Here is a 26,881-nt window from a genome sequence, read left to right as displayed (position 1 = left end):
GTAAAATTTGATGAAATGAGAATTGAACCCAAAGACTCAATAAGATGAAAACTCACAAGCGATTTCAAAACAAAATTGAGAGCTAAAAATTGTTTCGAAAACAATCAATTTTCAGAAGATCTTTTTGAAAATAGTACAGGATTTATATACCTCTGCGTTCTCAAACCGCACTCTTGTTCGACATTGTGAAACAAATTTGAAAGTTAAGTGTAGAAAGTTGACTGCTCTGTTGATGGAATACAAACTTTAAGAGCACGCTCAACCTCTTGCTTATTTAATGTTCTTAACCAATTTCCTTCAGAAAGAAAGCCAGCATCGTGTAACTGCTTTTAAATGCCGAAACAACTAATATATAAATAACAAAAGTGCTATAGCCTAAAATTATGCATAGCATAGACGGCTTTAGCATTCATTTCGGAATATATTTTCGAGCAGCTTGCCCAAGATTCAGACAAACTGTATGAAAAAATTGGATTTACAAAAAACAGTTTATTGGAATTCCTATTAAAACGTAAGCGAAAATACAAAGAAACACCCAAAGAAACTTTTTACAAAATAAAAACCCTCCGAGAAGTTAATTATTGAGAAAAATTTGAAAAACATAAAAATAGTTTGCCATAATTAATGCCCACACATTTTTATGAAAAAAAGTTCTGAAAACCTCCATTTTTCATTATTGCAGTGGAGAGGTCGCAATTTTCATTATTGCAATTTTTTGCAGGGATGGCCGAGGTTTAAAGTTTTGTGAATATTCGACTGTTCTTTTCACATTTTTAATAAAATTTGCAAAAATTTGGCACAATTTTGCAAATATACTTTAAATTAAGTAAAAATTTTAAACGGTAGGTTCTTTTTTTCACCGTTACAGATAAAAGAGCGGTGCTGAATTGTTTGATTGGAGTTTTTTGGCTAAAATGTTTGATAAAATTTTCAAAATTCAGACTTTTTACATCAAAAATTGCACAAAATATGCTTTTTTGGTCCATTTTGTTTAAATTTGCCGAATGCACTGAAAAACTAAATTTCTCTGAATTTGTTCTGATTCAGTACTGATTCTCTCTGGAGGTTATGTAAGGATGGAATATTTTCTTGCTTTTTCCAGGATTTTTAATTGGATACTTTTTCCGAATGCTTGTTTTGATTATGCTATCAAATTTTTAGTGTCAAGTGTTGCTCTGAGAAGTTGTTTTAAATTATATAAATTATCACTAAAAACGGCTTGATTCTGCTAGAATTTTTTGTTTTTTTTTCAAGATAAAGATAAATTCAAAGACATCTGTGATTCAATCATTGCTTCATATTTTGGCTACAACCCCGCGTACGTTGATATTGAAGAACTCCATTTTAAAAGTTTTTTGAGTACCGTCTGATATGCGCTTGATTTGGAAATAGAGCTCTGCCATTGATTAATGACCATTGTTTTTGCAACTTTTTATGTTCTCTTTTCCATCACCTCTATTTTTTGTGCCGAATGATATGTGATTTTACTAATCTTTTCAGTAGTTCATTGTATTTTTTCTAATACTTCAATTCATTTTTACGTGCAATGAAGCTAACTTTTTTTCTCCTTATATACAATTTTTTAGTTCTCGGAAAATAAAATACGCCCCTCAATTTTTTTCTAATATTGGCTACTGCTACAATGGAAAACATTAAGTTGATTTTGCTCTAACATTAATTGAGTTATTTTGATTATTGTAAGTAGTGGAGTTCGAATATACCGGCAACTTTTCTCTGTTTTTTTGCTTATTTTTGTACGCAATTTTTGTTGACATTGTGTTGTGACAACATTTCATTCAAATTTAACATTATTTCTAGATCTATTCTGTGTTGCCGCCCCCCTCCCCCAGCTTAGTGGTCTTTAATCTTTTACGCCCCCGGTGCACGTGCTCTTTTTTTACTTAGTAACGTGCTATATAACAACATATAATTTGTAACGGGAGGGGGGGGGGGGCGTGAAAAACACTGGTGGGAATGGATCCTAATTTTTTCATTATAACTTTCAGTTCAAATTGTTGCTCAGAGTTGAATAACGAAGCTCGAAACATTCTGAAACATTCTGAAACATTCTTATGCAAAAGCTCATAATTTCTCTCGCTTTTAAGCTTGTGTAATTAGAGGTAATGCCCCATACTTTTTCGTATCATCATAAGGATATGATATGACTCACCGTCTATGAGTCCGGCCTCGTGTAGTAGCAGCTCAGACCTGAGTCCCTTATCATCCACTGTCTCACACAGTTTCCTCGCGACCTCTATCGACCCATCTGCTTCACTCTTTTCACACCTCAAACCACAAAATCGTCAATATATCAATTTAATTTTTCATTTTCAATGTGTGTCCTACTTGAGCAGAATATTATACTATGTTAGTTTGTTTGGATCTTTTTCCTTTGTGCCCCCCCCCCATCTTAGTGGGCGCATTTTATTTGCACCCCCAGACGCACGTGCCATATTTTTACATAAAGATTTGCTATGTAATGAAACGTGCTCTGTAATTGGGGGTTGCATTACGCACTGGGGGGGGGGGGGTTGCTACTTCTTAGTAGTCATACAAGGATCATATATGATGTCATACAAATCATTCGCTATTTCTCAGTACGATCCTTGTATGATTGCTAGGAAATCATCAATGATTCTGTATGATTACCGGGAGATATATGATCCTTGTACGACAATCAGGATATCACAAAAAGTTAAGACAATTATGACAACCTTTATGAATAGTGGGAAATCATTTATGACCAATGTATGATTACAGGGGAAAAGATGCGTTTGTTTAATAATTGATCTAAATTATTGAAATCTTGTTTCATAACCAATCATTGATATTTTTTATTATCAATTCAGTTCGAATCAGTTGGAATCACTCTCGCTGCCGCCTTGGAAAACTCATTATAGCTATTTCTCCTGTTTCTCGTCCAAATTTTTTCCCGCAGCTGATTTACAACTAATACGATTACACATTAAATTTTGAGCTGCCCAGTCGGTGGGCGAGACATCAAAACTCAATAGTGTTGATTGACTCAATCATTGGGTGCAATTTTTAATGTTAAAATACTTTTTCAAACAGAAAAGGGAATTATGGTCACTAAAATGGTGGTTTTTTTATTATATGTCCTCCGGACCGGGGGGGGGGGGGGGGTTGATAGGCTATAATGAGAAAAACCTAATATTGAAGCAAAAGTTTGTTTCTTTACTACTAAGTTTTTTATTGTTGCAATGAAGTATGAAGTCTAGTTTGTTTGAATTACTGGATTTTGTTGAATGGGTAATCATCGTTAAAATGATAGATATACCATATTGTAAGAGGTTTCTTAATTATACGCACCCGTCTCTAAAAGAAAGTCCGCCCACCACGAATATCTTGAGGACATGTAGTTTGATCAACATCTGAACTGAACAACCTGATCCCTCCTCGGATGCTTCCTCAATCGTCTCACTCATTAAATTCAGAAGATCCTTCCATTCCTGTGTCTGAACACCAATCAGCAATTATCACATGACTCGTATCGTTGAAAACATTGACTTGCTTGGAACTTTTAAGTTGATGTTATAATACGTTAGGCACCCCTTATAACAGAGCTCCTGAAATTAAAAAGATTCTCTTTCTTTGCCAACTGGGCATAAAATTAGATTCAAAATTTATTGATTTCAATTGGTTTCCGTCTCCTTTATCCTAACAATTGCTCTTCTTGTAAAAAACTGTTCTGAGTTTTAATACTGATGACTGATGTGGTGGGGATTTTATTTGCTTAATCTTAATTACCACACTAGAGTTGAAAAGGATACCAGATAGGCGAACTTATTTAAGTTCTAGAATAATGCTCACCATTTGCTCTCTAAATACTTTGTAACTGCCAAACCTATCTGTCATATGCTAAAAATAAAATGATTAGGAACAAAGATTAATTAAGGCAAGGTTGAGAGAGGATAGAGCAAAATTGTTGGGTGATCTACTTTTTAAAATATCGGCGGGTCTGGGGTCTGAACTAAGAAAGGAATAATGAAAGATCTTAATGTTAATTCTATTGAAATTGAATGATGTTTTTCTAAAAGCGGACTTACAGTAGCTACATGAGACTGTTTTTCCACTTAGAGGATTACAGATAAATTGCCCTTAGGGCAAAGAGAAATCAAAAGGTTGGACCACACTTTCAGCGTCTTGAATCACGCTGGTTGAGTTTCCTATGTGACTATTTTTGTCCTAGCAATCGTTTGCTCGCAAGTGTTCCAATTTGTCAACACTTTTAGTCATCACGAGTCATGTGACTGGCTCCGAACGAACTGCTAGGTGCACTCATGGAGCCGACTAAAACTCGTCCCTACTCACCTATCACTATACATCCGGAGAAGATATTTTCAGACACGGCCTGGATTACCTTTTCATCCGTCACTGTGCGCACGTAATTATAGTGGCAGTGAAATAGCCGCCATAGACTAGGCAATAGTGTATTAAATAATGCACAGCAAAATTCCCTATGAACAATGAATTCTTTTGCTCTAATGTATTAAGCAAATTAAGCAACGCAGCTCGCTTTTGACATTTCCGTCCGTTTAGACTAGGTCCAAAGTATTCAACAAGTCGATGAATAAGTAATTATAATGATTTTTTAGTATCGGTAATTGTGGCGGCCAGTGTCCAATTTGCAAATCCACATGAGCAGAGATTAAGTTTTGAATAAAACTTTTGCAATAGAGTTAGAATTACTTTTAAATAAAGTTTCCATAAAACAAAACAACTTATTAAATTACCGATTTTGGGCATGTTCAAGTTTTAAGTTTGATTCGATGCAACTGTACAGAAATCAAAAACCTCTCACCCATTCAGCTACTTATAATCATCCTTCTAAAGTTTCGCCGGTTTGAGGTTCTTCCATTGTTGTTTGACTGGACCTTGTTTGTAATGAACTATTTTCTGACAGCCACATTTGTGCAGTTATAAAAAATATAAGATCGTGTAAACCGAACATAAGCAGCAAAACAGATAGTTGATCAACAAAAGCTGCACCCGAATCAAACTGCAATTACTTTTGTAAAACCTTTCGAGATTTTAATAACTCTAAATTGAAAAAGAATATAAATGAATGAAGATAAATTGTTATTGAAAAATTAGAGACTGCATGGAAAATTACCACCAAAATGTCGTCATCACTGCCCATTGTGAAAAAAAAATTTTTCAAAAAAATTTTAGTTTTTGCTATCATTGAAGAGACTTTTGAGTCAACCAGTTTATGTTTTGACATGATATTTATTTTTGTCTCCATAGAATCACAAAGAATTGCACAATTTCAACTTAAGTTGTACAGGGAGCTAAATCGTTTTGCTTAGGATGTTAGCGAAATATATTCATTGAAAACAAAATTTAAGCAAAAAACCAATCGGTACTAACCGAAACGTCGGAATATTTCTAGAAATGTTTAATATGATGAAAAAATATTTGATGGCTTTTGCCTGAAACTGTACTGAAATATACGAAAAAAAACTTTAAGTTACCAAATAGTTTGGAGAAATTAGCAAATTTTTTGAAAAAGTTCGATAAAAATTTTCTTAACGTTTTACCTTCTTTTTGTCAGCTTGCAAAATCAGATGGCAAAGGTTCTATGGTGGTATGTTGTGATGTGATAAGAACATAGCATGTACTTCTGGCATGGTTTATTCAACAACAATCTTTTATTCAATTTTCTCCTTTTCCCACGCCCCAGTATTGGAAAAGCTATATCTCTTTTTGTATTTTTAAAAGATGCAAAATTTATTTTTTTCATTTATGTGAACAATCATATTTTTATATGAACAGGCGCGGTCTTTTCTGATTAACTGTGTTTAAATTATATTATATATCTGATATAATTGTCGGATTTTATATTGTTATCATCACAACTTTTCCCCGATTATTTCGATGCTGAGGAATTGGTTATGTCTATGCAAAATCAAAATTTTGTCATCCTTGAATGCTCTTGTTTCACAAAACGTCCACAGTTGGCAAAAATATCTAGGGATATACTTCGCTAAATGGTAAAATGATGAAGATTTTAATTCAATTTTTATTTTAAGTTTATAGATTTTTGAAAATTTTTTGTTTACCTCATCAGCACCTCCACTCCAGTACATGGGCATCTTGAGTTTGTTCAGGAATGTGTTGCAGAGCATGACTTTGGTGACAAAGAAACCCTCGTCGTCCTTTTTCAGGGCTTTCAGGGCCTCACGGGCGTATGTCTCCCCATCCGCATATTCACCTGCATCTTGTAGAACCATCGCAACCTTCCTTAGCTTCTCAGATCTCAGTTTGGAATCCACAACACTGAAAATAATATCAGACTTTAAGTTACTCTACCAAAATTACTTCAAAAGTCGAATTTTTAACTCGAACCGCTGAAAGATTCCAGATTTTATTAGCGCCAAATATTCGCCCGAATTGGGTAAGCTTAGAGGTCGTTTGGGCTTGAGACTCTTCACTTAGGATCATTGCGATTCAATTACTTGTCAATTTTTACCATTTTTACTCAGCATTTTTAAATCTGGTTAATTTTCGTTTTCCTATTCACTATGCGTTAAAAGAATTGGATCTATTCTGTTTCCCCCCCCCCCTCTGCTTAGTGGGCTTATATTTGGCGCACGTGCTATTTTTTTTTACATAGGAACGTGCTATATAACAACATACAATTTGTAACTGGGGGCGTAAAAACACGGCGAGGGGGGGGGGGGGGGTGAAGCGAAACGGAATAGATCTAAAAAATTGAACAAGGAGCAGAAGCCTGCATTGTAAAAATTAACGCCTCCAAATTTGTTTCTTTTTAAATCATTTTTAGAATTCTGTCCATCAAAAAATCTTCCTAAAGTCTAAAGAAACAAGATAATGAGTTGTTTGATTTTATCCCAAAATTAACTCCGGGTTTGAGTTTTAAGTTGAGTTATGAAATTTGGTTAACCTCTATTATAATTTTCAATGATGTATATTATTTAGCATTTTGTAATTGTAACTCCTCTAAATGCTGTATCACAGCCGCAATGATGAGAAAAGCATTTCTTCCAAAATTTGGTTGAATAAAAAACAAGATGGTTCGTGCAAAATTGTGCGTAGCACAGATTATTCCAACAGACGCCTCAATTTTGCCAAACAGCTTACTTTGATCGGAGAGGAATATTTTCTTGACTATCAAGTTTGCAAAGCTCAAATAGAAGCAATTGTTTTGAGCAACCTTGATTACATTTTTTTCAATGTTAGTTTACACTCTAGAAGCAGCAAAATAAAAAAGGACTGATTTTTCCTCAACTAATTTTCACTAATTGATAAAAATCTTTATCAGGTAGTTAGACTCGAAGACCAGTTGAAATGGTTTCTCAAATATACAGTCCCAAATAGCAGGATTTCATAAAAAAATGGGTTGGTGATTATACCAAGTGTCGTCTTTTTGGTATTAACTTTGGTTAAAGTTACTTTCGTATTATTTACTCTCGGCCCTTTCTCAATTTCTTAAACAAATTAAATCAAGCAAAGCAAAATTCTATTCAATAATTACGTGAAAAATCAAAGAAAATTTTTTGCACCCAAAAAAATATTTTTGTAATTTTATTACCTTAAGCAGGAAGTAGGTCAAATCGGGAATTTGACGATTCAATCAATTCCTATTCAACTTGAAAAAGAACATATCATTGTCAACCAAGCATAAGTTGAGAAGACGGTTCCAGTATTGACGAAGATTTTATTCTGATTTGTTTTATTATCAAATTAGTGTTTTAAATATCTTGCTAGACTTGCTTATTGCCTGATTTTTTGCAGCAATTTACTTCTTTCTACATCGAAAAAAACCTAACCGTTTTTTTCTGTTTGATTTGAACACACATGAAGATTCCTATAGAAATCCAAAAATGTTTATTCTAATCAAATTGACATGATTCGATTAGTGCAGGCATCAATGTTAATTTATGCCTGAAGTGAAGAGGTAGAAAAGAAAAACACTGCAAAAGAGAAAATTTTTTTTTTGATTTTTTGGCTTATTATTTTTAATTCAAGCAAAAAAAAGTAAGCAATATCTTTAAAATATTTTTCAAAATTAACAGCCGATCGTTAAATCTAAAGTCGACTGAAACAGCAAGAATCATTAACAGAATATAGTTGGAAAAATCCTTCTTTTTCTCCGCATTAACTTTTCTGTTGTTATTATCTCAAATAACCCATAATTTTTTAAACTCTCAGAGGGTTTAATCAAATCAATTATCAAGTCAAACGTTAAGAAAGACTAGAGAATTAGCGTAGGCCTGATCAGAGCGTTTTTGATTTACAAATTAATTTAATTATAAAACATTTGATCATTCTCTCATTAATTCTAAAGACCTATAATTACTCCGTTTGGCCGTTGAGTCAAATAGTCTACGGTAAAATGATCTGAATTTGAGTGGAAAATAGTTGTTCAAATGACAGAGCCACTGCCGAAGTGTTAAACAAAATTTTTCAACTTTTTAAAATGTTTTTCCTAATCCAGAAAAATTGTTTTGTTTTACATTAGGTGTACTTCGGTTCTATTTCATTTGGATTGGGCGTCTGTTTCAAAGAAATAAGTTTCAAAGAAATAAATTAGTGTTTTTTATTCTTTCTATTTTCATAAAAGTTTATAGTCTCTTTAACATCTCGGTTCACATGTCCTAAAAAATTTTCTGTTTTCTTTAAGTCGAAAATCTTTTGAACTGTTACAAAATGGGTGCCTAAAATGGTTACTAAGATGATGAGAAAGAGCTCGGTAAAGGTGAAGAAAATTTATGTGTTTTTAACTTTTTTGACTTTTGAGTACTTAATTTTTCCTCTACTTAATTTTTCCTCTAAAGAAGTAAAGAAGCAAAAGTGTGACTGAAGAAAAAGAAAAAGCCAGCTTCGCATATATATTCCGACATTTTGAAAAAAAAATTAGAACGACTACGCAAATTTTATTTCCACCATTCATCCCCCGAAGTCTCACCTATTATCAGGCTACACTGTTATCACATAATGATGAAAATGAAAATTCCGTTGAAAGCAGGGAAGAATGAAAAATTTCAATAATATGTGACCTATTTTTCTTGAGTAGTTCGGCGACTTTTTTGAAACGAGAGAGGAATTCCTCCCTTTCCTTCTGCGACAGACTAGCCCAGAACTTCAAAGTGTCCGCTGGTTGTGTTCCGCTGGTCAAGGCTCTCTCGTCGTAGATATTCTCAACTATCATCCACTCTGGTCCCTCCAGATCCAGATCTTCGAAGTTCTCCTCGGAATCCAGATCAGATACAGATTCCGTATCGCTGTCCGATTCCTCGTCAATTCGGGCATTTGCTGTTCCAAGGGTGATCTCGGTCTCTTCGGGTTCACTGAAAAACTAAATTATTTGAAAATTGTTTATTTGGGAATCGAAGTTTGAGATAAAGTTTTGACTTTATGGCGTAATATAGCTATATTACGTATAATTGTAGGATCTACGCTAAATTTAACACAAAATTATGTAAGATTTACGTTTAGAATCGCAACATTATGTAAGACCTACGCTTAGAAAAACACAATTCAACGCATTCTCCGCAAAATTCACCGCTCATATTACATAATTTAGGTAAATTCTTCGGCCCGGGAGTCTTTGTTCGATGTAGTTGCAGCTATTGTGAAGTTGAATCAAAACTGATTTTGAATTAGGATCTCAAATACTGCAAAAGTGTTGATCAACTACACGCACCATAGCTGGTGTTAAGCTCCAGTGTATGGGTATCTCTTATAAACTATTTTGCTCTTTTACCCGTGTTTTCCTGCATCACAAGACTTCGTTCCTCGAGTAGGCACCCCAGAAACTCCGGTAACTTTATCTCAGAACATTGAACAAATTTTTTAAAACAACTGTTTTTAAAGCAGCTATCAGATTATCTATCGGCGGACTGAGATTGTCAGACACTTTGCCGGTTCTTGTCAAATTAAAAGTGTTAAACAGCTCTCTTCCGATAAAAAATTTCGCCTTATATAATCTTAGACGACAGAAAACTCTCGTATGAAATTTGATAATATAAGAACTTGTAGGACCTGACCAGCTCGTTTAAATGACAAACGAAAACCGATTAAGCTAAAATAGTGAAAAAACATTGGGTAGGAGAAATAGAACAAAGGGAATAGTAAGTGCCACAAAGTATCAACAAGAAGAATCGGTATTGTTCGTCCCCGGAGGTTGATGAGAGAGGAAATCAGCGCTGAATCAGTATAGATACATTCTGTTTTTATGAATGGCCAGTACTCTGTTCATGTCCCAATTTTCAGGGTCCAGTCTTGATTTTTTGAAAAAATTTACTGTATGAAAAATAATATGCTCAGCTTAACTCCCACCAACAAGGTTGATTTACATGCGATTCGAACTTCCACTTGGGTACTTGTAACATTTAATTTAGGTAACAAGTCGTAACCACTAAGCTAAATGGGCTTAGTGGTGATTACCTACAAAATAGCTTATATATAAATAGTGTGCATACTACTATAGTAATTACCAGTTATGAGCTACAAAAGTATGACATTACTCTGCTCAGACTTAATTTTGGGGTATGAGTAATTTTCAGACTTTACAGGATAAGTTTAGCTTGGGCTATCTCCATAACCTCAAAATAATCATAATGAAGAAGAACTGCACATAAAGAAACTTAAAAAATTCTGGAGATGCAATGTTTCAAAACTGAATTAAGTTTTTACACTTGAAATGTGCTGGTTCACCGCTGAATTGCTCTGAGACTCAAGTCCGGGTCCCCACATAACATTCCAATCATTCAAATAAAATGGTAGATAACGTACAAATATTAAAAACTTGAACTGTTGTCCTCGATTTTAACCTCACTTATGCTTAAAAAACCAAACCATGATTCATGGGATTCTTGAGGAGTGGCTGTCAATTGTTTTGACTCTTCGATTTTAGAGGCCTGTTTAAAAAAATGGTAAGATAAATCGCACTCTGTCTAGAAATTATTTTGCTGTCAATTATATTTAAAAAAACCTCCTTTCTTCAATAAGGGGAAAATAATTGACCTAAGAGAAAGTTTTATAAAATATGTAATTTAGGACGGTTAGAAAAGAAAATAAATTTTGTTAAAATCTCAATTTTTCCCCCACAAAAGCATTCACCGACCCGGTCAAAGTTTGCAGTAAACTTAGATATCATTCTACTAAAATCTGTTTTTTGCTAATTTAATATTAGAAAAAAATTTGGAAAACAGTGCAGAAACAGTTAAGAAAAAATAATTTTTTTCGAGTAGATAATACAAAGTAATTGAATTTGTCAGCACGCTATTTCGTTTACTCTGACAGTGTGTTCTTTTTCACAATCGAAAACGCTGACAATTACAAAAGTTTTCGGTGGAACTTAAAGAGTTAGATTGATTAGTAGGTTTTTTAGATAAAGTTTGAAATAAATTTCTGCACCTTTGTTCTTTGGTACTTTAATTATGTTATATTATTTTTTTTCACCTGCTAATTGAAAAAAGCTAGTCAGTACACCTCATTATCATTGTCATAATGTCAATTCTATTAAATATCTAGACACATAATGAATGTACACAGGAAGCGTTAAAATGCCAGAGTTGACAAAAAAATTTGAGCGTCAATTTTTGTCTGAAAATTTTGAAGAAGTTGATCAACAATCGATTCAGTTTTGGAGGAGACTTTTATTGTTACTTTATCTAACAGAAAAGATATCAGTGTTCTTAACTACAAAATGATAATTACGATTCAGGTTTACAATGTCTTCATTTAACATTTTTGAAGTTCTTCACGCGGAAGTTGGACTTCACGCGGAAGTTTATTCCATTTTTGGACGCTTCTTTTGTGCAATGATCGACTGCTCAACCTTAGGAGAATTAGTTGTTAAGTTATGTTGTTTTTTCTTACTAAGACATTACCACTTAGAAAAAAACTGTCAGCGCCCTCTCAGTCCCAAAATATGAAATATGGGAGACATGAAGTTTGTCTCTAAAGTTCAAATCAAATTCAAAACTTAAAGCTAAGCAAGTTCATGTTACGTCATTGTTTTGACTTTTATGAAGCATTGTGGTTCGTTTTATGGTTGGTAGTTTTGGTCATCCGGGATACTTTTAAGTTTATATTTTGCACACAAAATTCGACGCAATGATGAAAGACCACTATTCAGCAAAGTTGTAAAGGATAACGGGTCCATTGTGATATTAGCTAGCTTTACTTAAAAACAGACTCACATAAAATCGGAAACGAACGGTTCAGTTATTTTAAGAAATAGGCTGTTTTCCTCTCAGAAACTTCAATGATACCTAGACACACAATACCACAATAAAGGAAATGGTAGACTGTGACAGTATGTGAATTTTTTATGGAAAAGCGGTCGGAACTGAAGCTAATGACCGATTCGAATCAATGTATTTAATGTATACCCAAATGATCTATATAAGTTTATCGATTCAATACTATATAGGTACGGGCGTGAAGCTGGAGCAGAATCAGACAACCGAAAAGTGTAAATAACAAGTAAGCAACGATGAAGAAATTGCGTTTTAAAAACTGCTTGGAAGTAATCTCGAAGCTCTCCAAAAATTCAGAAGCAAACAAAATTTTGGAAATAAAATTCTGTTTACCGTTGATATTCCCATTTAGCTGCAATTCTTGCAAAGATTTCTGTCTAATTCGACACATAAAAAAAATTTAGCTACTGAAAGTTTGAACTTTAGAGTTATTGAAATTATCTGTTGAAAGAAAGGAAATTATTGCTTTTGATATATATATATATATATATATATATATTAAAACAAGTAAATCGAAAATATAACCCAGGGGTTAAATATAACAAGTTTGAAATGTTATATACAAAATTAGTACAATGTCAAAAATCAAAATTAGTGGTTCCGTTTTTTAAAGGTAAAAATAACCTTTGAAGCCACCAACGTTCCTTTCCAACGGCACAAGTTTGAATTGTTGGACCAGATGCTGTTTTAACATGCGTTTAAACTTTGAGCGTGATCTGACAGTCCGGACTTCACGCGGAAGTTTATTCCATTTTTGGACGCTTCTTTTTTGTAATGATCGACTGCTCGACCTTAGGAGAATTAGTTGTTCAGTTATGTTGTTTTTTCTTACTAAGACATTACCACTTAGAAAAAAACTGTCAGCGCCCTCTCAGTCCCAAAATATGAAATATGGGAGACATGGAGTTTGTCTCTAAAGTTCAAATCAAATTCGAAACTTAAAGCTCAGCAAGAAGTTCATGTTACGTCATTGTTTTGACTTTTATGAGGCATTGTGGTTCGTTTTATGGTTGGTAAGTTTGGTCATCCGGGATTATTTTAAGTTTATATTTTGCACACAAAATTCGACACAATGATGAAAGACCACTATTCAGCAAAGTTGTAAAGGATAACGGGTCCATTGTGATATTAGCTAGCTTTACTTAAAAACAGACTCACATAAAATCGGGAATGAACGGTTCAGTTATTATAAGAAATAGGCTCTGTTTTCCTCTCAGAAACCTCAATGATACCTAGACGGTCATAGTTACATAAAACAAACTGTAAGGCAAGCTTCACTTTTCTCAATTTTTGCAGCTGTTTGTCGTTCTAAAGGTATTAAGGTTAAAGTGAGTGGTACCGTTTTTGATCATTCACAGGTATCAGTTTGAGCGGGTTGGTTCATTGGAAGTATCACAATTATGGTCAATGTAGTCATTTTAGCAATCGCAACTCTTTCTTTCTTTCTTTCTTTCTTTCAATTTTGTATGACATTAAAAAACCCACAAATTTAAATTTTTAAAAATCAAAATCAAAATATAAGAATGGCGCAGACGAAGTTCGTTGTGATGTTTTCATTTTGAAAGCGCTCAAATTGAAGTATGAATAACATTTTCTCTGTAGTAGCAATTTAAATGTCTAACTTTTTTTACATTCTTGGGAAATAGTTGTTGTTGTTTTTTATATATCAAAAATTGTTACCTGAGATCTTCGATATCACGTTGTTTGATAACCACTGGTCGAATCGGCCGCAGATGAGTCGTGACAAAATTGTCGGCTACCCTGAAGGGCGACTGCTCCGGCTCCTCATCATCACGTGAATCGCTCAAACTTTTCCACAGCCACCTTTTATGCCCTGTTTTTAACCCTAACTCTTTCAAATCTTTGACAGTAAGTCCCATTATCAGCTCCAAAAACTCGAACCCGAAGTCAAACAGAACGTGCTGAGTTTCGTAAGGAATTGAGTGCTTTGAGAACCACTTTTTGACATCTTTAGGGAACTCGACTTGAGGTTCCGAGGGAACTTGTGGCACCTGGGTCGCCGGGGCTGCTTGGACTGCGGGCGTGGTCTGTTTTAGTACCCCAGGCGGTTTAGCTTGAAAGCTTTGCCTTTTCACTGGTTTGATCAAGGACTCCTTCCTGGTATTATTAGAACTTGCACCTTTACCTTGAGTTGCGCCGCCTTGGGTTTTCGTTTCCATAATCTCGTGAGCTTTTATCAGCTGTGTCGCTTTCAAGTCAGTCGGCAGTTTATCAATCTCAACCGTGCAAAGTTGTCGACATTTTGGACAGCAAAACGGGTCTGGTTCTGTATCTCTTTTCCAATTATGCAAACATTCCAGGCAAAATGTGTGGTTGCACGGCAACTGACGAGGGTCACGGAAGACTTTTTGGCAATATTCACATGTTATGAAAGCGGCAATCGAGCCCATAAGCTGGGCGCTGGGGTTCTTGCCCGAATCCTTCTCGTCTGCACCGTCTGTTTCCTTTCCATCTGGTAGTGCTTCCCTGACGATAGCGTTGCATTTTGCAATCACTTTCTCAAACGTCGCTTCCCATTTTGTCTCGTCGTCTGAAAAACCACTGACTTATTTCATTGTATCAAAATTGTATAAAAATTTGTATAAAATTTGAAAATTGACGTCCACAATAAAGGAAATGGTAGACTGTGACAGTATGTGAATTTTTTATGGAAAAGCGGTCGGAACTCACATTTTTTAATTGTATGGTTGTTTTCAGTGGCTTCATTATGAAGCTAATGACCGATTCGAATCAATGTATTTAGTGTATACCCAAATGATCTATATAAGTTGATCGATTCAATACTATATAGGTACGGGCGTGAAGCTGGAGCAGAAAAAGAAAACCCAAAAGTGTAAATAACAAGTAAGCAACGATGAAGAAATTGCGTTTTATAAACCGCTTGGAAGTAATCTCGAAGCTAACAATCTTGTCTCATCCAAAAATTGAGAAGCAAACAAAATTTTGGAAATGAAATTCTTTTCGCCGTTGATATTCCCATTTTGCTGCAATTCTTGCAATAATTTCTGTCGAATTCGACACAACCAAAGTTTGGCTACTGAAAGTTTGAATCTTAGAGGTATTGAAATTATCTGTCGACAGTAAGGAAATTATTGCTTTTAATATTCATTTGATCTATTGCGTCAAACTTTCAAATAACCTTACTAAGTTTTTGCGAGCATTTTTTAACCGGAAAAATGGTGATTGGCAATTTTTCTGTGTCAGGAAAAACGTTCTTACATTCCCAGTTCACCCAACAAATGGAGCGATATACAAAGGCAGTAAACTTCAGTATTGCATTTCAATATTCTTTTTGGCATAGCAAAACTGGCCTTGCGAGCATTTTCAATATACGTCACAAGTAATTTGATCGCAATTCCTCGTTTTTTGAATGATGAGATTGTTGAAATATATATTTAACTAAGGAATGAATGAACACGATCAATTGTAAAGAAATATTAGCTAGCAATGAGTCGTTTCTAAATTTGAAGTTTCTTTCGTGGATTTATAAATTTTGATTAAGATGATGTTTAATGGTGTTTTTCTGGTGATTAAACTACATCTGAACTCAAAAATTTAAAATTTAAACGAGAATGCGTATTTTATAATAATTGGAGAAACAATGGGAGTCACAACCGAAATCCTGAAAAATTAAGAATGAAAACTGCTCATCGGCTAAATGATCAAAACAAAAACATTGAAGACATTTTTATATACAGACATTTGGAACTGCCGATTTTAAAAACAAGCAGGAATCGTTTTTTTGGCCAGGAATAACAGCAAAATTTTGTGCCGTGGGATTCAAATAGGCAGAAACGCCAACTGAATTTTTTTTTAGTTCCGTTATTTTCAGCAAGGTCTTCAAATACAAGTTCTTTTAAGTTGAAACACCCAATTGGCTGCTGTGCCAACTCGATATTCGTTGGGAGTTTTGTGAAACATCTATAACAACAAATATAATGTCAGTGAGGTTTACTTATTTTCTTAATTGGGAGAGTTTTGGTATATGCATTTTCAGAACTTTCTTGTTCAAAAATTGTTTAGAGCACATTCTAGTTGAAAAAACTTCTTGTTCTCAAGCAACGTTTCACAGTACAACATCTCCTGATATGATGTGAACTGAAAACAGCATTACAGTAAACCAGATATTTTGTAGAGTCTAATTGGACAAGGACATCATTTGTCAAGCTGCAAGGTAAAAGAGATTCTCACCTGTACCGTTTTATCAGTGACAAAAACTAATGCTTATGCCAACTTATACAAGAAAAACACGATATTCAAAGTAAAGGCAGGAATTCAAAAAATTAATGCAGAGCATATATGAAAATGACAAATAATTAAAACTCACTGCTTTTGATAGCTTAATAATTATTTATATAGTCCTTTACGCAGTCAAATTCAGAGTTTTGTCAGAGAACGGGATGATAACAAAGAAATAATTTGAACTAGCTAATTTGAACTTTTAAGAAAAATTGACATCATATTCCCTAACCACCCAACTGTGGTATTACCTAACTCAATATACTGCCAATGAATTAGAGCTTAAAGGACTCGAACCTACTATCTTCAGAATCTCCGCCAGGCATGGTCCCGCTGCAGCCAAGTTCTACTGAAGTAGCAATTTTGTTAGCTGGATATATCTACCACAAATGGGTTATTACAATTTGAGAAAACTGAATTCAAAAATTGGCGAACAGTTTTATTCAACTAATTCAACTGAATATTTTGAAAATCAATAAATTGAAATGAAAAAGATATGCATATATTTTAAAGAGAATTTAAATCCAGAAAATAAAATTCAAATGGGTCTTCTCGGCCATTTGGCTTTGTTTTTGTCATCGATTTGTTTTCAAGTCCAGGCTCATGCATAATTTTTATAGTTTTAGCAAATCAATTGAATCAATTTTTTCTAAGAGGGATCTAAATCAACTACGAATCTGAAGAAACAGACCAGCAAAAGAGCAAACAATGAAACACTTAGACTCAGCCTTAAAATCTCAATTTTTCAAATTTTTTTAAAATTAAAAAAGTCAACAGTTTTGCAATGTTACTAATTCAACGGGTATTAGCTTCTACGATGTGTGAACGAGAAAAGTTAATCCCCAATAATAGTCAATTTAAAAAATAGAAAACTTTGAAACATTTTTCGTTCGAAATACCAAGAAGTTCAGTTGAAGAGAACAAATTGTTTCAAAGAAATTTTTGACAACGGTTTGTAAAATTTTACACCTGAAAATAGAAGAAAATACCATTATGAATGGGGTTTCATCGTTATGGAAAACCAAATCATTTCCCCTTTTCGTGTTTTACATAATAGAAATTCATGCATTTTGAGATTCCGACGCAACCGGAAAATATCCGAATTTGATCAAATATTTTTCCGCAGTTTTTTTCTGGAAAGCAAGAAAGGTGAGCGATTCCAAAGCCTCACCTTCAAGCATGAGGCACTGGAAATTGGACGTGATACAATGAGCAACTGGGTATGTACAAGGGTTGATCCAGTTGAAGCCTCCCAGCACTATTGGCACAAACTTAGGCCACTCATTTCTGTTGAAACAGGAATAGGCACAGTTGAACTCTGACTTGCACTCTTTGCTGTTAGCCCACTGCTCGTCCACAAACAGCACCTGTGAAATGAACGTTCAAAAAGATTGTTACAAGAACTTTACAAGATAAACGTCGAAAGATTTTTTGTTGAAAATTCTTAAGATTTTGACTGTGAGCTGCTCTACGAGCAAAATTTCCTGTAAGATGATCCTTGATATAGTCTAAATTGTTTATTTTCAACCAAAATTTTTGGTTTAATCTTAATTCATACCCAGGGCGAGGTGTCATCGCCATTCAACGCAAAATTATGTAAGATAAGGGGTGAATCCGGGAATTTTTGTAAGATAAACGGTGAGTGCAGTGAAATTTCAAAAATCAGGCAGTGAATACGGTGAAACTAATGGGGAGTAAGGGAGGAATGGTTAGATTTAACCCCCCACTAAAACTAACCCTTAGTCATACATCTTTTTGACACTTCTTTCTAAGCGGTTAATTTATGTAATTTCACCACTACAGTAGTAAGCAGTGAACTTACAAAAAATCATCACATTTCAGCGCTAAAATATGTAATTTCACCGTTAAAAGCGCAATTCTTACGAAAATTCACCGCGCATGTTTTACAGTGTGTACAGTGAATTTGATTTATATTCAAAACAAAAATACCAGAAGTTAGTGAGAGATGCCGCAGTGGAAGAAGAAGTGGAGGATCAGCGGGAGGTTAGACGTTCAAGCCTTTGTAAGGGCGGTTAATTTTTGTAAGTTCACCGCTTACTATAGCGTTGAAATTACATAATTTCGCCTCATTCCACCGCAAAATTATATACGAAATATGCGGTAAAAAAACAACTTTTTCACCGCTTTTCTTACATATTTTCCCCATTTTTTCTTGACCCGGGTATCAATTAAAACAATGCATTCAGAAGCTTAACTTGTAGATTATGTTTGTTAATTGATCGTAGATTACATTAACAATTGCCTGGAGCTATTATGTTTGCTTTATTGGTTAGAAGTTAGATATTGTGAGAAGCAAGAAGCTAGAACTATTGGCTAGAACTATTATGTTTGCTTTATTGGCAATTATATAATGTCTGTTTTATCTGGGAATGTTTTCTTATCGGACTGTTTTGTGTGGGAATGTTTTATCCGGACGTGGCACTATGTGCTTGGTGATTTTTGATGGTAAATTCAACTCCGAGATTTTTGCCTTGTTAGACCCATATAGCGCAATCTTAGGGTCATTCTTGTTTGATATAGTTCCCCAAAAGAGTTTTGTATGCTTCCAACGTTTATCAATAGATTGCGAAATTTTCTAATTTCGCCAGAAAGTTTTTGATTGGCTACTAAAAAAACCATTGACACCTAAGAAGGTTGTAATTTTTCAACCCAGGTTGATGTCCCAGAACGAAAATTGATGTCCAGACCAAAATCAACTCAAGGGGGGGGGGTTCATGAGCGCATGAAGTTCTGCATATAGATAACTTTAACATACGTATTTTTAAATAATAATAAAATGTTAAACTTGCAATAAACTTAAATGCAGTATAATTTTCAAAGTTAGACTCATACACTATTTGCAGCAACAATTATTAAGAGTGGAATGGACATGACACCCTCATCCACTGCAATTGAGGTGGATTTAAGGGCGAACCAACTGGCATACCCAGGTTGAGCTCATAATTCAAGTCATAAAAATATAAGTTCTGGCGTCTATGAAAAGTTGAAGTCCTAGAATTTTCATAAAATGAAAGCTCTAACTTTAAATTTTTTAAAGAAATTGCATACCATAACTTTGCAGTTTGCAGCATTTCCGACTATTGCCTCTCGGAACCCATCCCCTGCCTCCATGTCCACGCATATGAATGTACTGAGGCCCTTCTCTCTCACCATCTCGTCCAGGTACTTCGCAGGCCCACCCGCAGACCGCACACAGTGACTCAGGAACACCTGTTATTATACTTATCGTGTCTCATATAAGTTTCAGTTTACATTTTTGACCCAGACTTTTGTTCATGTTACATAAAAATTGCATGAATCGTCTCTTTTGTAGTCCACGCTTCCACTGACGAAAGGACTTGAACAAATGTAGGTGGGGAGAGTGGTTCTTTTCTGTTATTGCCCCCCAGCATTATATAGTCAATCTGTTTGTACCCCCACAAACTCAGCATCTTTTACTCATCGATACTTTTTTTGATAATGGTAATATGTCAGCATCAGCGGTAAATTGAAGGGATTACTTAAAAATTGAAGAGATTACTTAAAATTGAAGAGATTACTAAAAATTGAAGAGATTACTAAAAATTGAAGAGATTACTAAAAATTGAAGAGATTACTAAAAATTGAAGAGATTACCAAAAATTGAAGAGATTACTAAAAATTGAAGGGATTACTTAAAAATTGAAGAGATTACCAAAAATTGAAGGGATTACTTAAATTGAAGGGATTTATTTTGCTCTCGATTACTTAAAAAATAGTTTGATGAAACTATTTCTATATCCAACTGTCGCATTGTATGCAAATTGTAATTTGCTACATACGTGTTAATTTTAAAACCTCCTGATAGAATTATAACGTAAATTCCGGTGACGTTTTAGCAAATATACCTACCAAAATGTAAATTTATGTAAAAATGTGATTGACTGAGAAATTTAAAACACTGTACTCTTTTGCGTTCATATAGCCTAAATTGGACATAGACTAACTCATCTCGCCACGCTTCATGGGCCTTGGCCATACCTCAGTGGTCCGTGAGGCATGGCCGTGAGGCACGGCCAATCTATCACAGCCGAACGTGAGACCACTTCCTCCCCCCGCCCACAAATTTAGTTTTTCTCTTTCAACTTATCGCAATTTCTGTGCAATTGCGTTTATATTCATATCCTATTTGAAAGCATTGAGAATTTTTTGAGCAATTAGCCAATCAGAAAACAATATTCCCATTTTCTCAATTGCGATTGGCCAGCAATTAAATTTCTACTTTTTGGTAAGTCTGTCATTTTCTCTAGCGCCGTAAATGTCGTTTTTGTTGAATTGTATATGTGAGTGTGTGGAATCCAAACAATATGCTATTTCATATATTATGCAGAAGAGAGCCGGGAGAATGGTGTGGAAGGGGGGCTGTGGTCAAGGGGCTGCGGGCTAAAATCACACAAGCTAACTCCCTACAATTGAAAAAAAAGTACTTAATAGCCAATTTGGGTCTAGCAATCGCATTTGATATCTCGTCCGGTTGATGATGTCCTTTTTTTAACGAGTTGATTTTTGCATTTGGGACCCGTTCTGAGATCCAAAGCAATTCATCTAGATCTTTTCGTTACCCCTTGCTTCAAATTTATCGCAAATAATCTCCTCGAGTTTAGTTCAAATAGGGCATTTTACGGCAATAATCAGACAATGTTGATAACGTTCAAATTTGATGCTGATTTGCTTATAGAATAGCTGGTCAATTTTTAAGCTTATGATTTACAGAAACGCTTCTGCAGTTTATTGTTTCGAAGTGTGAGGCTGCTGAGGTAGGATAATATATGCAATAGAAAAAGATTCGGGGAGAGATTCGGAGCTAAAGGAAATATTGATATCCTGGTTAAATTTGTCTGAAATCATTAACAATTCAAATATTGGATAAATGAACAAGCCATTGATTTTCGAATACAAAATTATGTGAAACGTTGATTGAGAAGTTCAGAGCGCACAATTTAGTTGCAGGAGCTCAGGAATAACTGATTGTTGTAATATAGCGTAAGTCAGAAAGCAGAACTGAAAAAATTGATAACATTTTAGATGGAACTCTTCTAAGGACAATTATTGATGCAATGAAAAAGATAACCTTATTTATTAGCTCATTTTCAAAATTTTTTAAATTAATTTTGTTTAAATAGATACAAATTACACTCCGTCAAAAATTGTCGGCCATTTTGCTCCACAGGTTGTTCATAGTGCTGTAAAATTTAGGGTTAGTTTACTTTTGTTATGGTAGCTCTGGGTTCTATTGTCTCAACGAAGAATCCATAATGACATTTAGCTCAAAGATTCAAGGTATTACTCTTGCATTTTTGATCTTATAAAAAGTTTTTTTTTCAGTTTTTGCATATTGAAGAATTAAACTAAAAAATTATTTATAATATGCCTAATTTATCAATTGAGTCTGAAGTTCGTTAACCAAATTTCTGTGCCATCCATGTGAAAGTTTCAAACCAGGTGTTTCGTGCAATTCGATGCAAGTTTAGTTCTTTTCCAAGAAAAAATTGAACTCATTGATATTAACATCTCTCAGGACAGCCAAATTAAGACCAAATCCTCTTTCCAAGTCTGATTAGGCAATGTAATGGTTTTTTCGGAAGTATTATTAGGTGGAAATACGAAAAGTAATATTAACAGAAAGATTACCCAGAAATGAGTAGCCAATTCATTTTCAGCAGAAATTTTGCCATTTTTGACGGTAACCAAATAGGCGTTTCATAGAAAATATTTTAAGAACTGCAAGGAAATTTGGCCAAAAAAATTGATCCTCAAACATTTTATATCTTTATCAGCAGTTATCTTTAAACCAACCTTCAGGGCAATTGTAGTTGTTCATTAATTTTTATTAAAATTTGTACAGTGATTACATAATATGAACTCAAAAGTGCTTCCATATAGAGTTCATCAAGGTTTCATTGACCCAGTTATTAACTACCTCTTGATTTCTTCAGAATTGATACAAAATTCACGTTATCATGTGTGAAAATGCAACAAAAAACTGCATAAACTGCTCTGAATTGCAATGACTGGCGCTGTAAAATGACTATAAGGCTTATTACTGTAATTCACAGAACATCATCCTGCAAACTTTAGCCGGAGCAATATTTTTTTCCACTCCATTATCACCCTCATTTCCGCATTAAGCGCATTTCAAAAAATTACAGCAGAAAAATGAACGTGGTGATTTTTTGGAAGGTCTGCCTAGATCAGATGTATAAGTGAACTCTTATACACTTAAGACTCTACAGCTATTTAGGACTCCAGATAGTTTTGTTTTTTATGTTATCCAAAGTCAGACACTCTTTTTTCTAAATATTATACAAATTGCTAGCCTTTTTGAACTGTTCCAGAATAGCGAAATTAGTGCTAAATTCTGTTCAACAAAAAAACTTTGGTGCGGACAATTAAATATAGAAATTCGTGAAAATGCATTTGAACTAATTCTTAATTGGAGTTTTTTTGGTAGTCATGTCATGCTACATATGCACTGAAACTCAATTTTAGGTCGAGAAAAAATTCTTTATCAGTTTTAGTGCCCACCAATTTTATTGGGTGCATAACTTATGCACCCCCCAGACGCACGCGCCATATTTTTGGATAATGATTTACTATGTAATTGCACGTGCTGAGTAACGGGGGGGGGGGGGGGGGGGGGGGTGCATAAAGTGCTGTGTGGGGGGGGGGGGGGGCACAAACGGAAAAGATCTCAGAAAAGGTCTAAAATGGCATGTAACCCCTTGCTACACTTCCTCGACAAAAGCAAAATGGGGATTCCTTACAAAACGGATTAGATCCTAATAAAATTTGAAGTTTTTTAGGACTGCAATAGTAATCAACCATGAGATTTTTATTAAGATTGATTAATTTTTTGGGATTTTTTCGGGAAGTGATCTCCGATCGGGCGTCGTACCTGTTGGAATTCCATCGTGTAGTGACAAACAGCAATCAATTGATCAGAGCGGTTCTCTAATTCTCGAATCGCAATTATCAAAGTGCCTCTATTGACCAAACAAATGGCCTTATTTGCACTTCGAAAGGATATTTAAATGTTCTTGTTCTAACTTCTGTTACAAAATAATGATCCGACCGACCGCCACGTTGCGCTATAGCATTATTTAGTTTAAAATACCGAACTCAATCAATATAAACGGCTGTTCGAATTTTGTCATAAAAGTTATACAGTTCAATCTGGCTGAGTTGCATTTGTCGTGGAGTTATAGCAAGAGGTTACCTGACATTTTGAATCGTTTCCGTTTGTGCCTTCTCTCTCAAGTTTAAGCTTAGCGGTTACATATTTTTGCAACCTCAGAGGCACGTGTAATTTTTTTACATAACGATTCACTATGTGATGATACGTGCTCTATAACGGGGGGTGCACAACTTTTTGGAGGGCGGGGGAGGGGTGCATAGCGTAAAGATAACAAAAAAGTCCGGCATTTCACCCAATATGGAAAAAACCAGAACGAGGTGTCAATGCATTCAACAACAAAAACATAAGATTGGCGGCAATCTCGGATAAGTTCTGTAAGATCAACCCTTAATGCGCTTGAACAATTTCTAAAAGTATTACTATATTGTTAAACAGTTATTTGCAAACAATTTATAATAGTTGGTTTTTTCATAATTTTAATATAAATATACCTATTATTAATATTTTATTAATATTATTATTATTATTATTATTATTATTATTATTATTATTATTATTATTATTGTTATTATTATTATTATTATTATTATTATTATTATTATTATTATTATTTTCATTATTATTATTATTATTATACTAATTTTTATTATTATTACTATTATGATTATTATTTTTATTATTATTATTATTATTATTATTATTATTATTATATTATTTTTGATTATTATTACTATTATGATTATCATTATTATTAATATTATTATTATTATTATTATTGTAATTATTATTATTATTATTATTATTATTATTATTATTACTATTATTATTATTATTATTATTTTTATTATTATTATTATTATTATTATTATTGTTATTAATATTATTATTTATTATTATTATTATTATTATTATTATTATTATTATTATTATATATTGTTATTAATATTATTATTATTATTATTATTATTATTATTTTTATTATTATTATTATTATTATTTTTATTTTATTTTTTGTTATTATTACTATTATTAATATTATTATTATTATTATTATATTATTTCTCATTTTTATTACTATTATGATTATTATTATTGTTATTATTATTATTATTATTATTATTATTATTATTATTTTTATTATTATTATTAATATTAATATTACTATTTTATTATTTCCATTATTATTACTATTATGATTATTAAAATTATTAATATTTTTTATACTGCATATTGAAAACAGCAAATAAAAAAACGAACTTTCACTCCGTGATTAAGTTTATTCTTACATAAGGGAGTGCAAATTTTTGATTTTTAAATAAATGGACAAAAGAGGAAAAAAGTAACTGACATCCTCTAAGTTAAAATTTAACACTCTTTGCTTCAAATATTTCAAAATGATTGAAAACAGAACATGAATTATTTTTTTTTATTTTAATTTTTTTTTCTTAAATTTTTTAAAAATTTTTTATTAAATCAAATTGTTAATGATTTCATTAGTCAAAGCTGATTGCTCAGATTGTGTAGTTGAACTATTCTCTCATGGTCGTCATAGACAAATTGTTACTGGGCGAAACCAAGCAGGTTATCATGCTACAGAACATACGTTCACTAACGAAAAATTTTGATGAACTCATTTTGAAAATTGCGTCTCTGAAAGAAAAACCTATAGCAATCTGCCTAACAGAGGCATGGCTTAAAGATAAGTTCTCATCAAATATTTTTTCTCATAGATGGTTATGACCAACTGGTTACAAGCAACAGCGAAAAAAGAGGTGGAGGTGTAGCAATTTTTGTACAAAAAAAATTTAATGTTAAAATACGTGGGTCTCTAAACCTGAATAATATACCAGCGGTTAGTGTTTACTTCAGTATTGGAGCAAAAAAGTTATCAGTGACTTGTGTTTATATACCACTTAATGCAACCACGATTGCTACTTTTGACGTTCTTAGTACCTACTTGGAACAACAAATTAGCGATCCGCAAAGCCTGCATGTGCTGTGCGGTGACTTTAAAGTGAATTTTCTATCTAAACGGAACAAACAATCATATTTAAGGGAACTGACCCAAACATTTGACCTAAAATTGGTAAGTGAGAACCTCATCACACGAGAAACAAAAAATTCAAGTTTTTATATTGACCTGTTCTTGACAAATTTTGAATCAGAGGTTACCAGGCAAAGAACAAAATTAACTAATCACTACTCGCTTTTCCTTAAATTGAAGAAAAAACCAAACTTAGAAAAAGAATTTATTTTTTTTTCAATCAAGAATTTGGGCAAAACTAGAAAATCCTTTTCTACATGAAAAGATTAGTTTCGTTCTATGGCAGCGATTAAAACAAATTGATCTTACCGAAAAAGAAATTAATGATAAATTCAAATGTTCACAAAGAATCGTGCAAGAAGCTTTAGATCACTATTTACCTAAGAAAACAAGAAAACATGCGCAGAACATCTATATTGATAACGAAGTCAAAAACGCTGCCGCAAAGAAAAAAAAGTTGTGGAAGAAAGCAGTCAAAGGTCAATCAATATCGGCCAATAACGAATACAAACAACAGTGCAGGAAAATAAAAAATTTGATAAAAAACAAAATGAAGACTTTTTATCAAAATCAAATTGAAAAGGGTGCAGCAAACACAAACCGAAACTTTTTTAAAGTTTATGGTGACATAACAGGCAAAAAAATTAAAAATCGTGGAAAATTACCATCTCAAGAAGAAGTCAACCATTTAAATGATTTTTTTTACATCAATCGGGAGAAAAATGAATGCACATTTATCAAAAAAGTCATTTCTAAAAACAACCGCTAAAGCAGAACATTCTATGTTTCTCGCCGATGTTACAGACAAGGAAGTTTTTGATATCATAAATAATGCTCCGAATAAGTACAGTGAGGACTGTTATGACCTCAGTTACTACTGCATCAATAAATTTTCTAATATCCTGAGTCCTTTTCTCTCAAAATGGTTCAATGAATGTTTCAATCTTGGCGTGTTCCTGATTGTCTTAAAATTGCAAAAAGTTTCCCACTTCACAAATCTGGAGATAAGAGTTTACCATCAAATTGCTTCAGAGAAGAATTATCTCTTTTTAGTGAAATTTAATCTGATCTCAAGCTCCCAGTTTGGTTTCAGGGCCAAAAGAAGTACAGTTGACGCTGTTTTGTTTCTGATTGAACTCTTGCGACAAA

The 26,881-nt window shown here is 33.5% G+C and overlaps 1 protein-coding gene across 1 annotated transcript in view; it reads right to left on the bottom strand.

Moving 5' to 3' along the window:
• The window catches only part of LOC142344890 (uncharacterized), a 36,088-nt gene extending 12,504 nt beyond the window's left edge, over positions 1–23,584 (bottom strand). The window contains exons 1-8 of the mRNA XM_075396935.1: positions 23,449–23,584; positions 19,584–19,745; positions 17,686–17,881; positions 13,935–14,805; positions 9,045–9,335; positions 6,084–6,300; positions 3,331–3,476; positions 2,171–2,286 (exon numbers count right to left, since the gene is read on the bottom strand). Coding sequence (XP_075253050.1) covers positions 2,171–2,286; positions 3,331–3,476; positions 6,084–6,300; positions 9,045–9,335; positions 13,935–14,805; positions 17,686–17,881; positions 19,584–19,745; positions 23,449–23,463 — 2,014 coding nt within the window. The 5' untranslated portion in view covers positions 23,464–23,584. The remainder of the gene's footprint in view (positions 1–2,170; positions 2,287–3,330; positions 3,477–6,083; positions 6,301–9,044; positions 9,336–13,934; positions 14,806–17,685; positions 17,882–19,583; positions 19,746–23,448) is intronic.
• Between the last annotated feature and the right edge of the window lie 3,297 nt (positions 23,585–26,881).

This window comes from Convolutriloba macropyga, chromosome 8 (assembly GCF_964194025.1).
Source record: "Convolutriloba macropyga chromosome 8, txConMacr16.3, whole genome shotgun sequence".
Classification (NCBI taxonomy): Eukaryota; Metazoa; Xenacoelomorpha; order Acoela; family Convolutidae; genus Convolutriloba; species Convolutriloba macropyga.
Note: the sequence above shows the minus strand (reverse complement) of the source record. Positions and strands in the feature narration are given on the sequence as shown.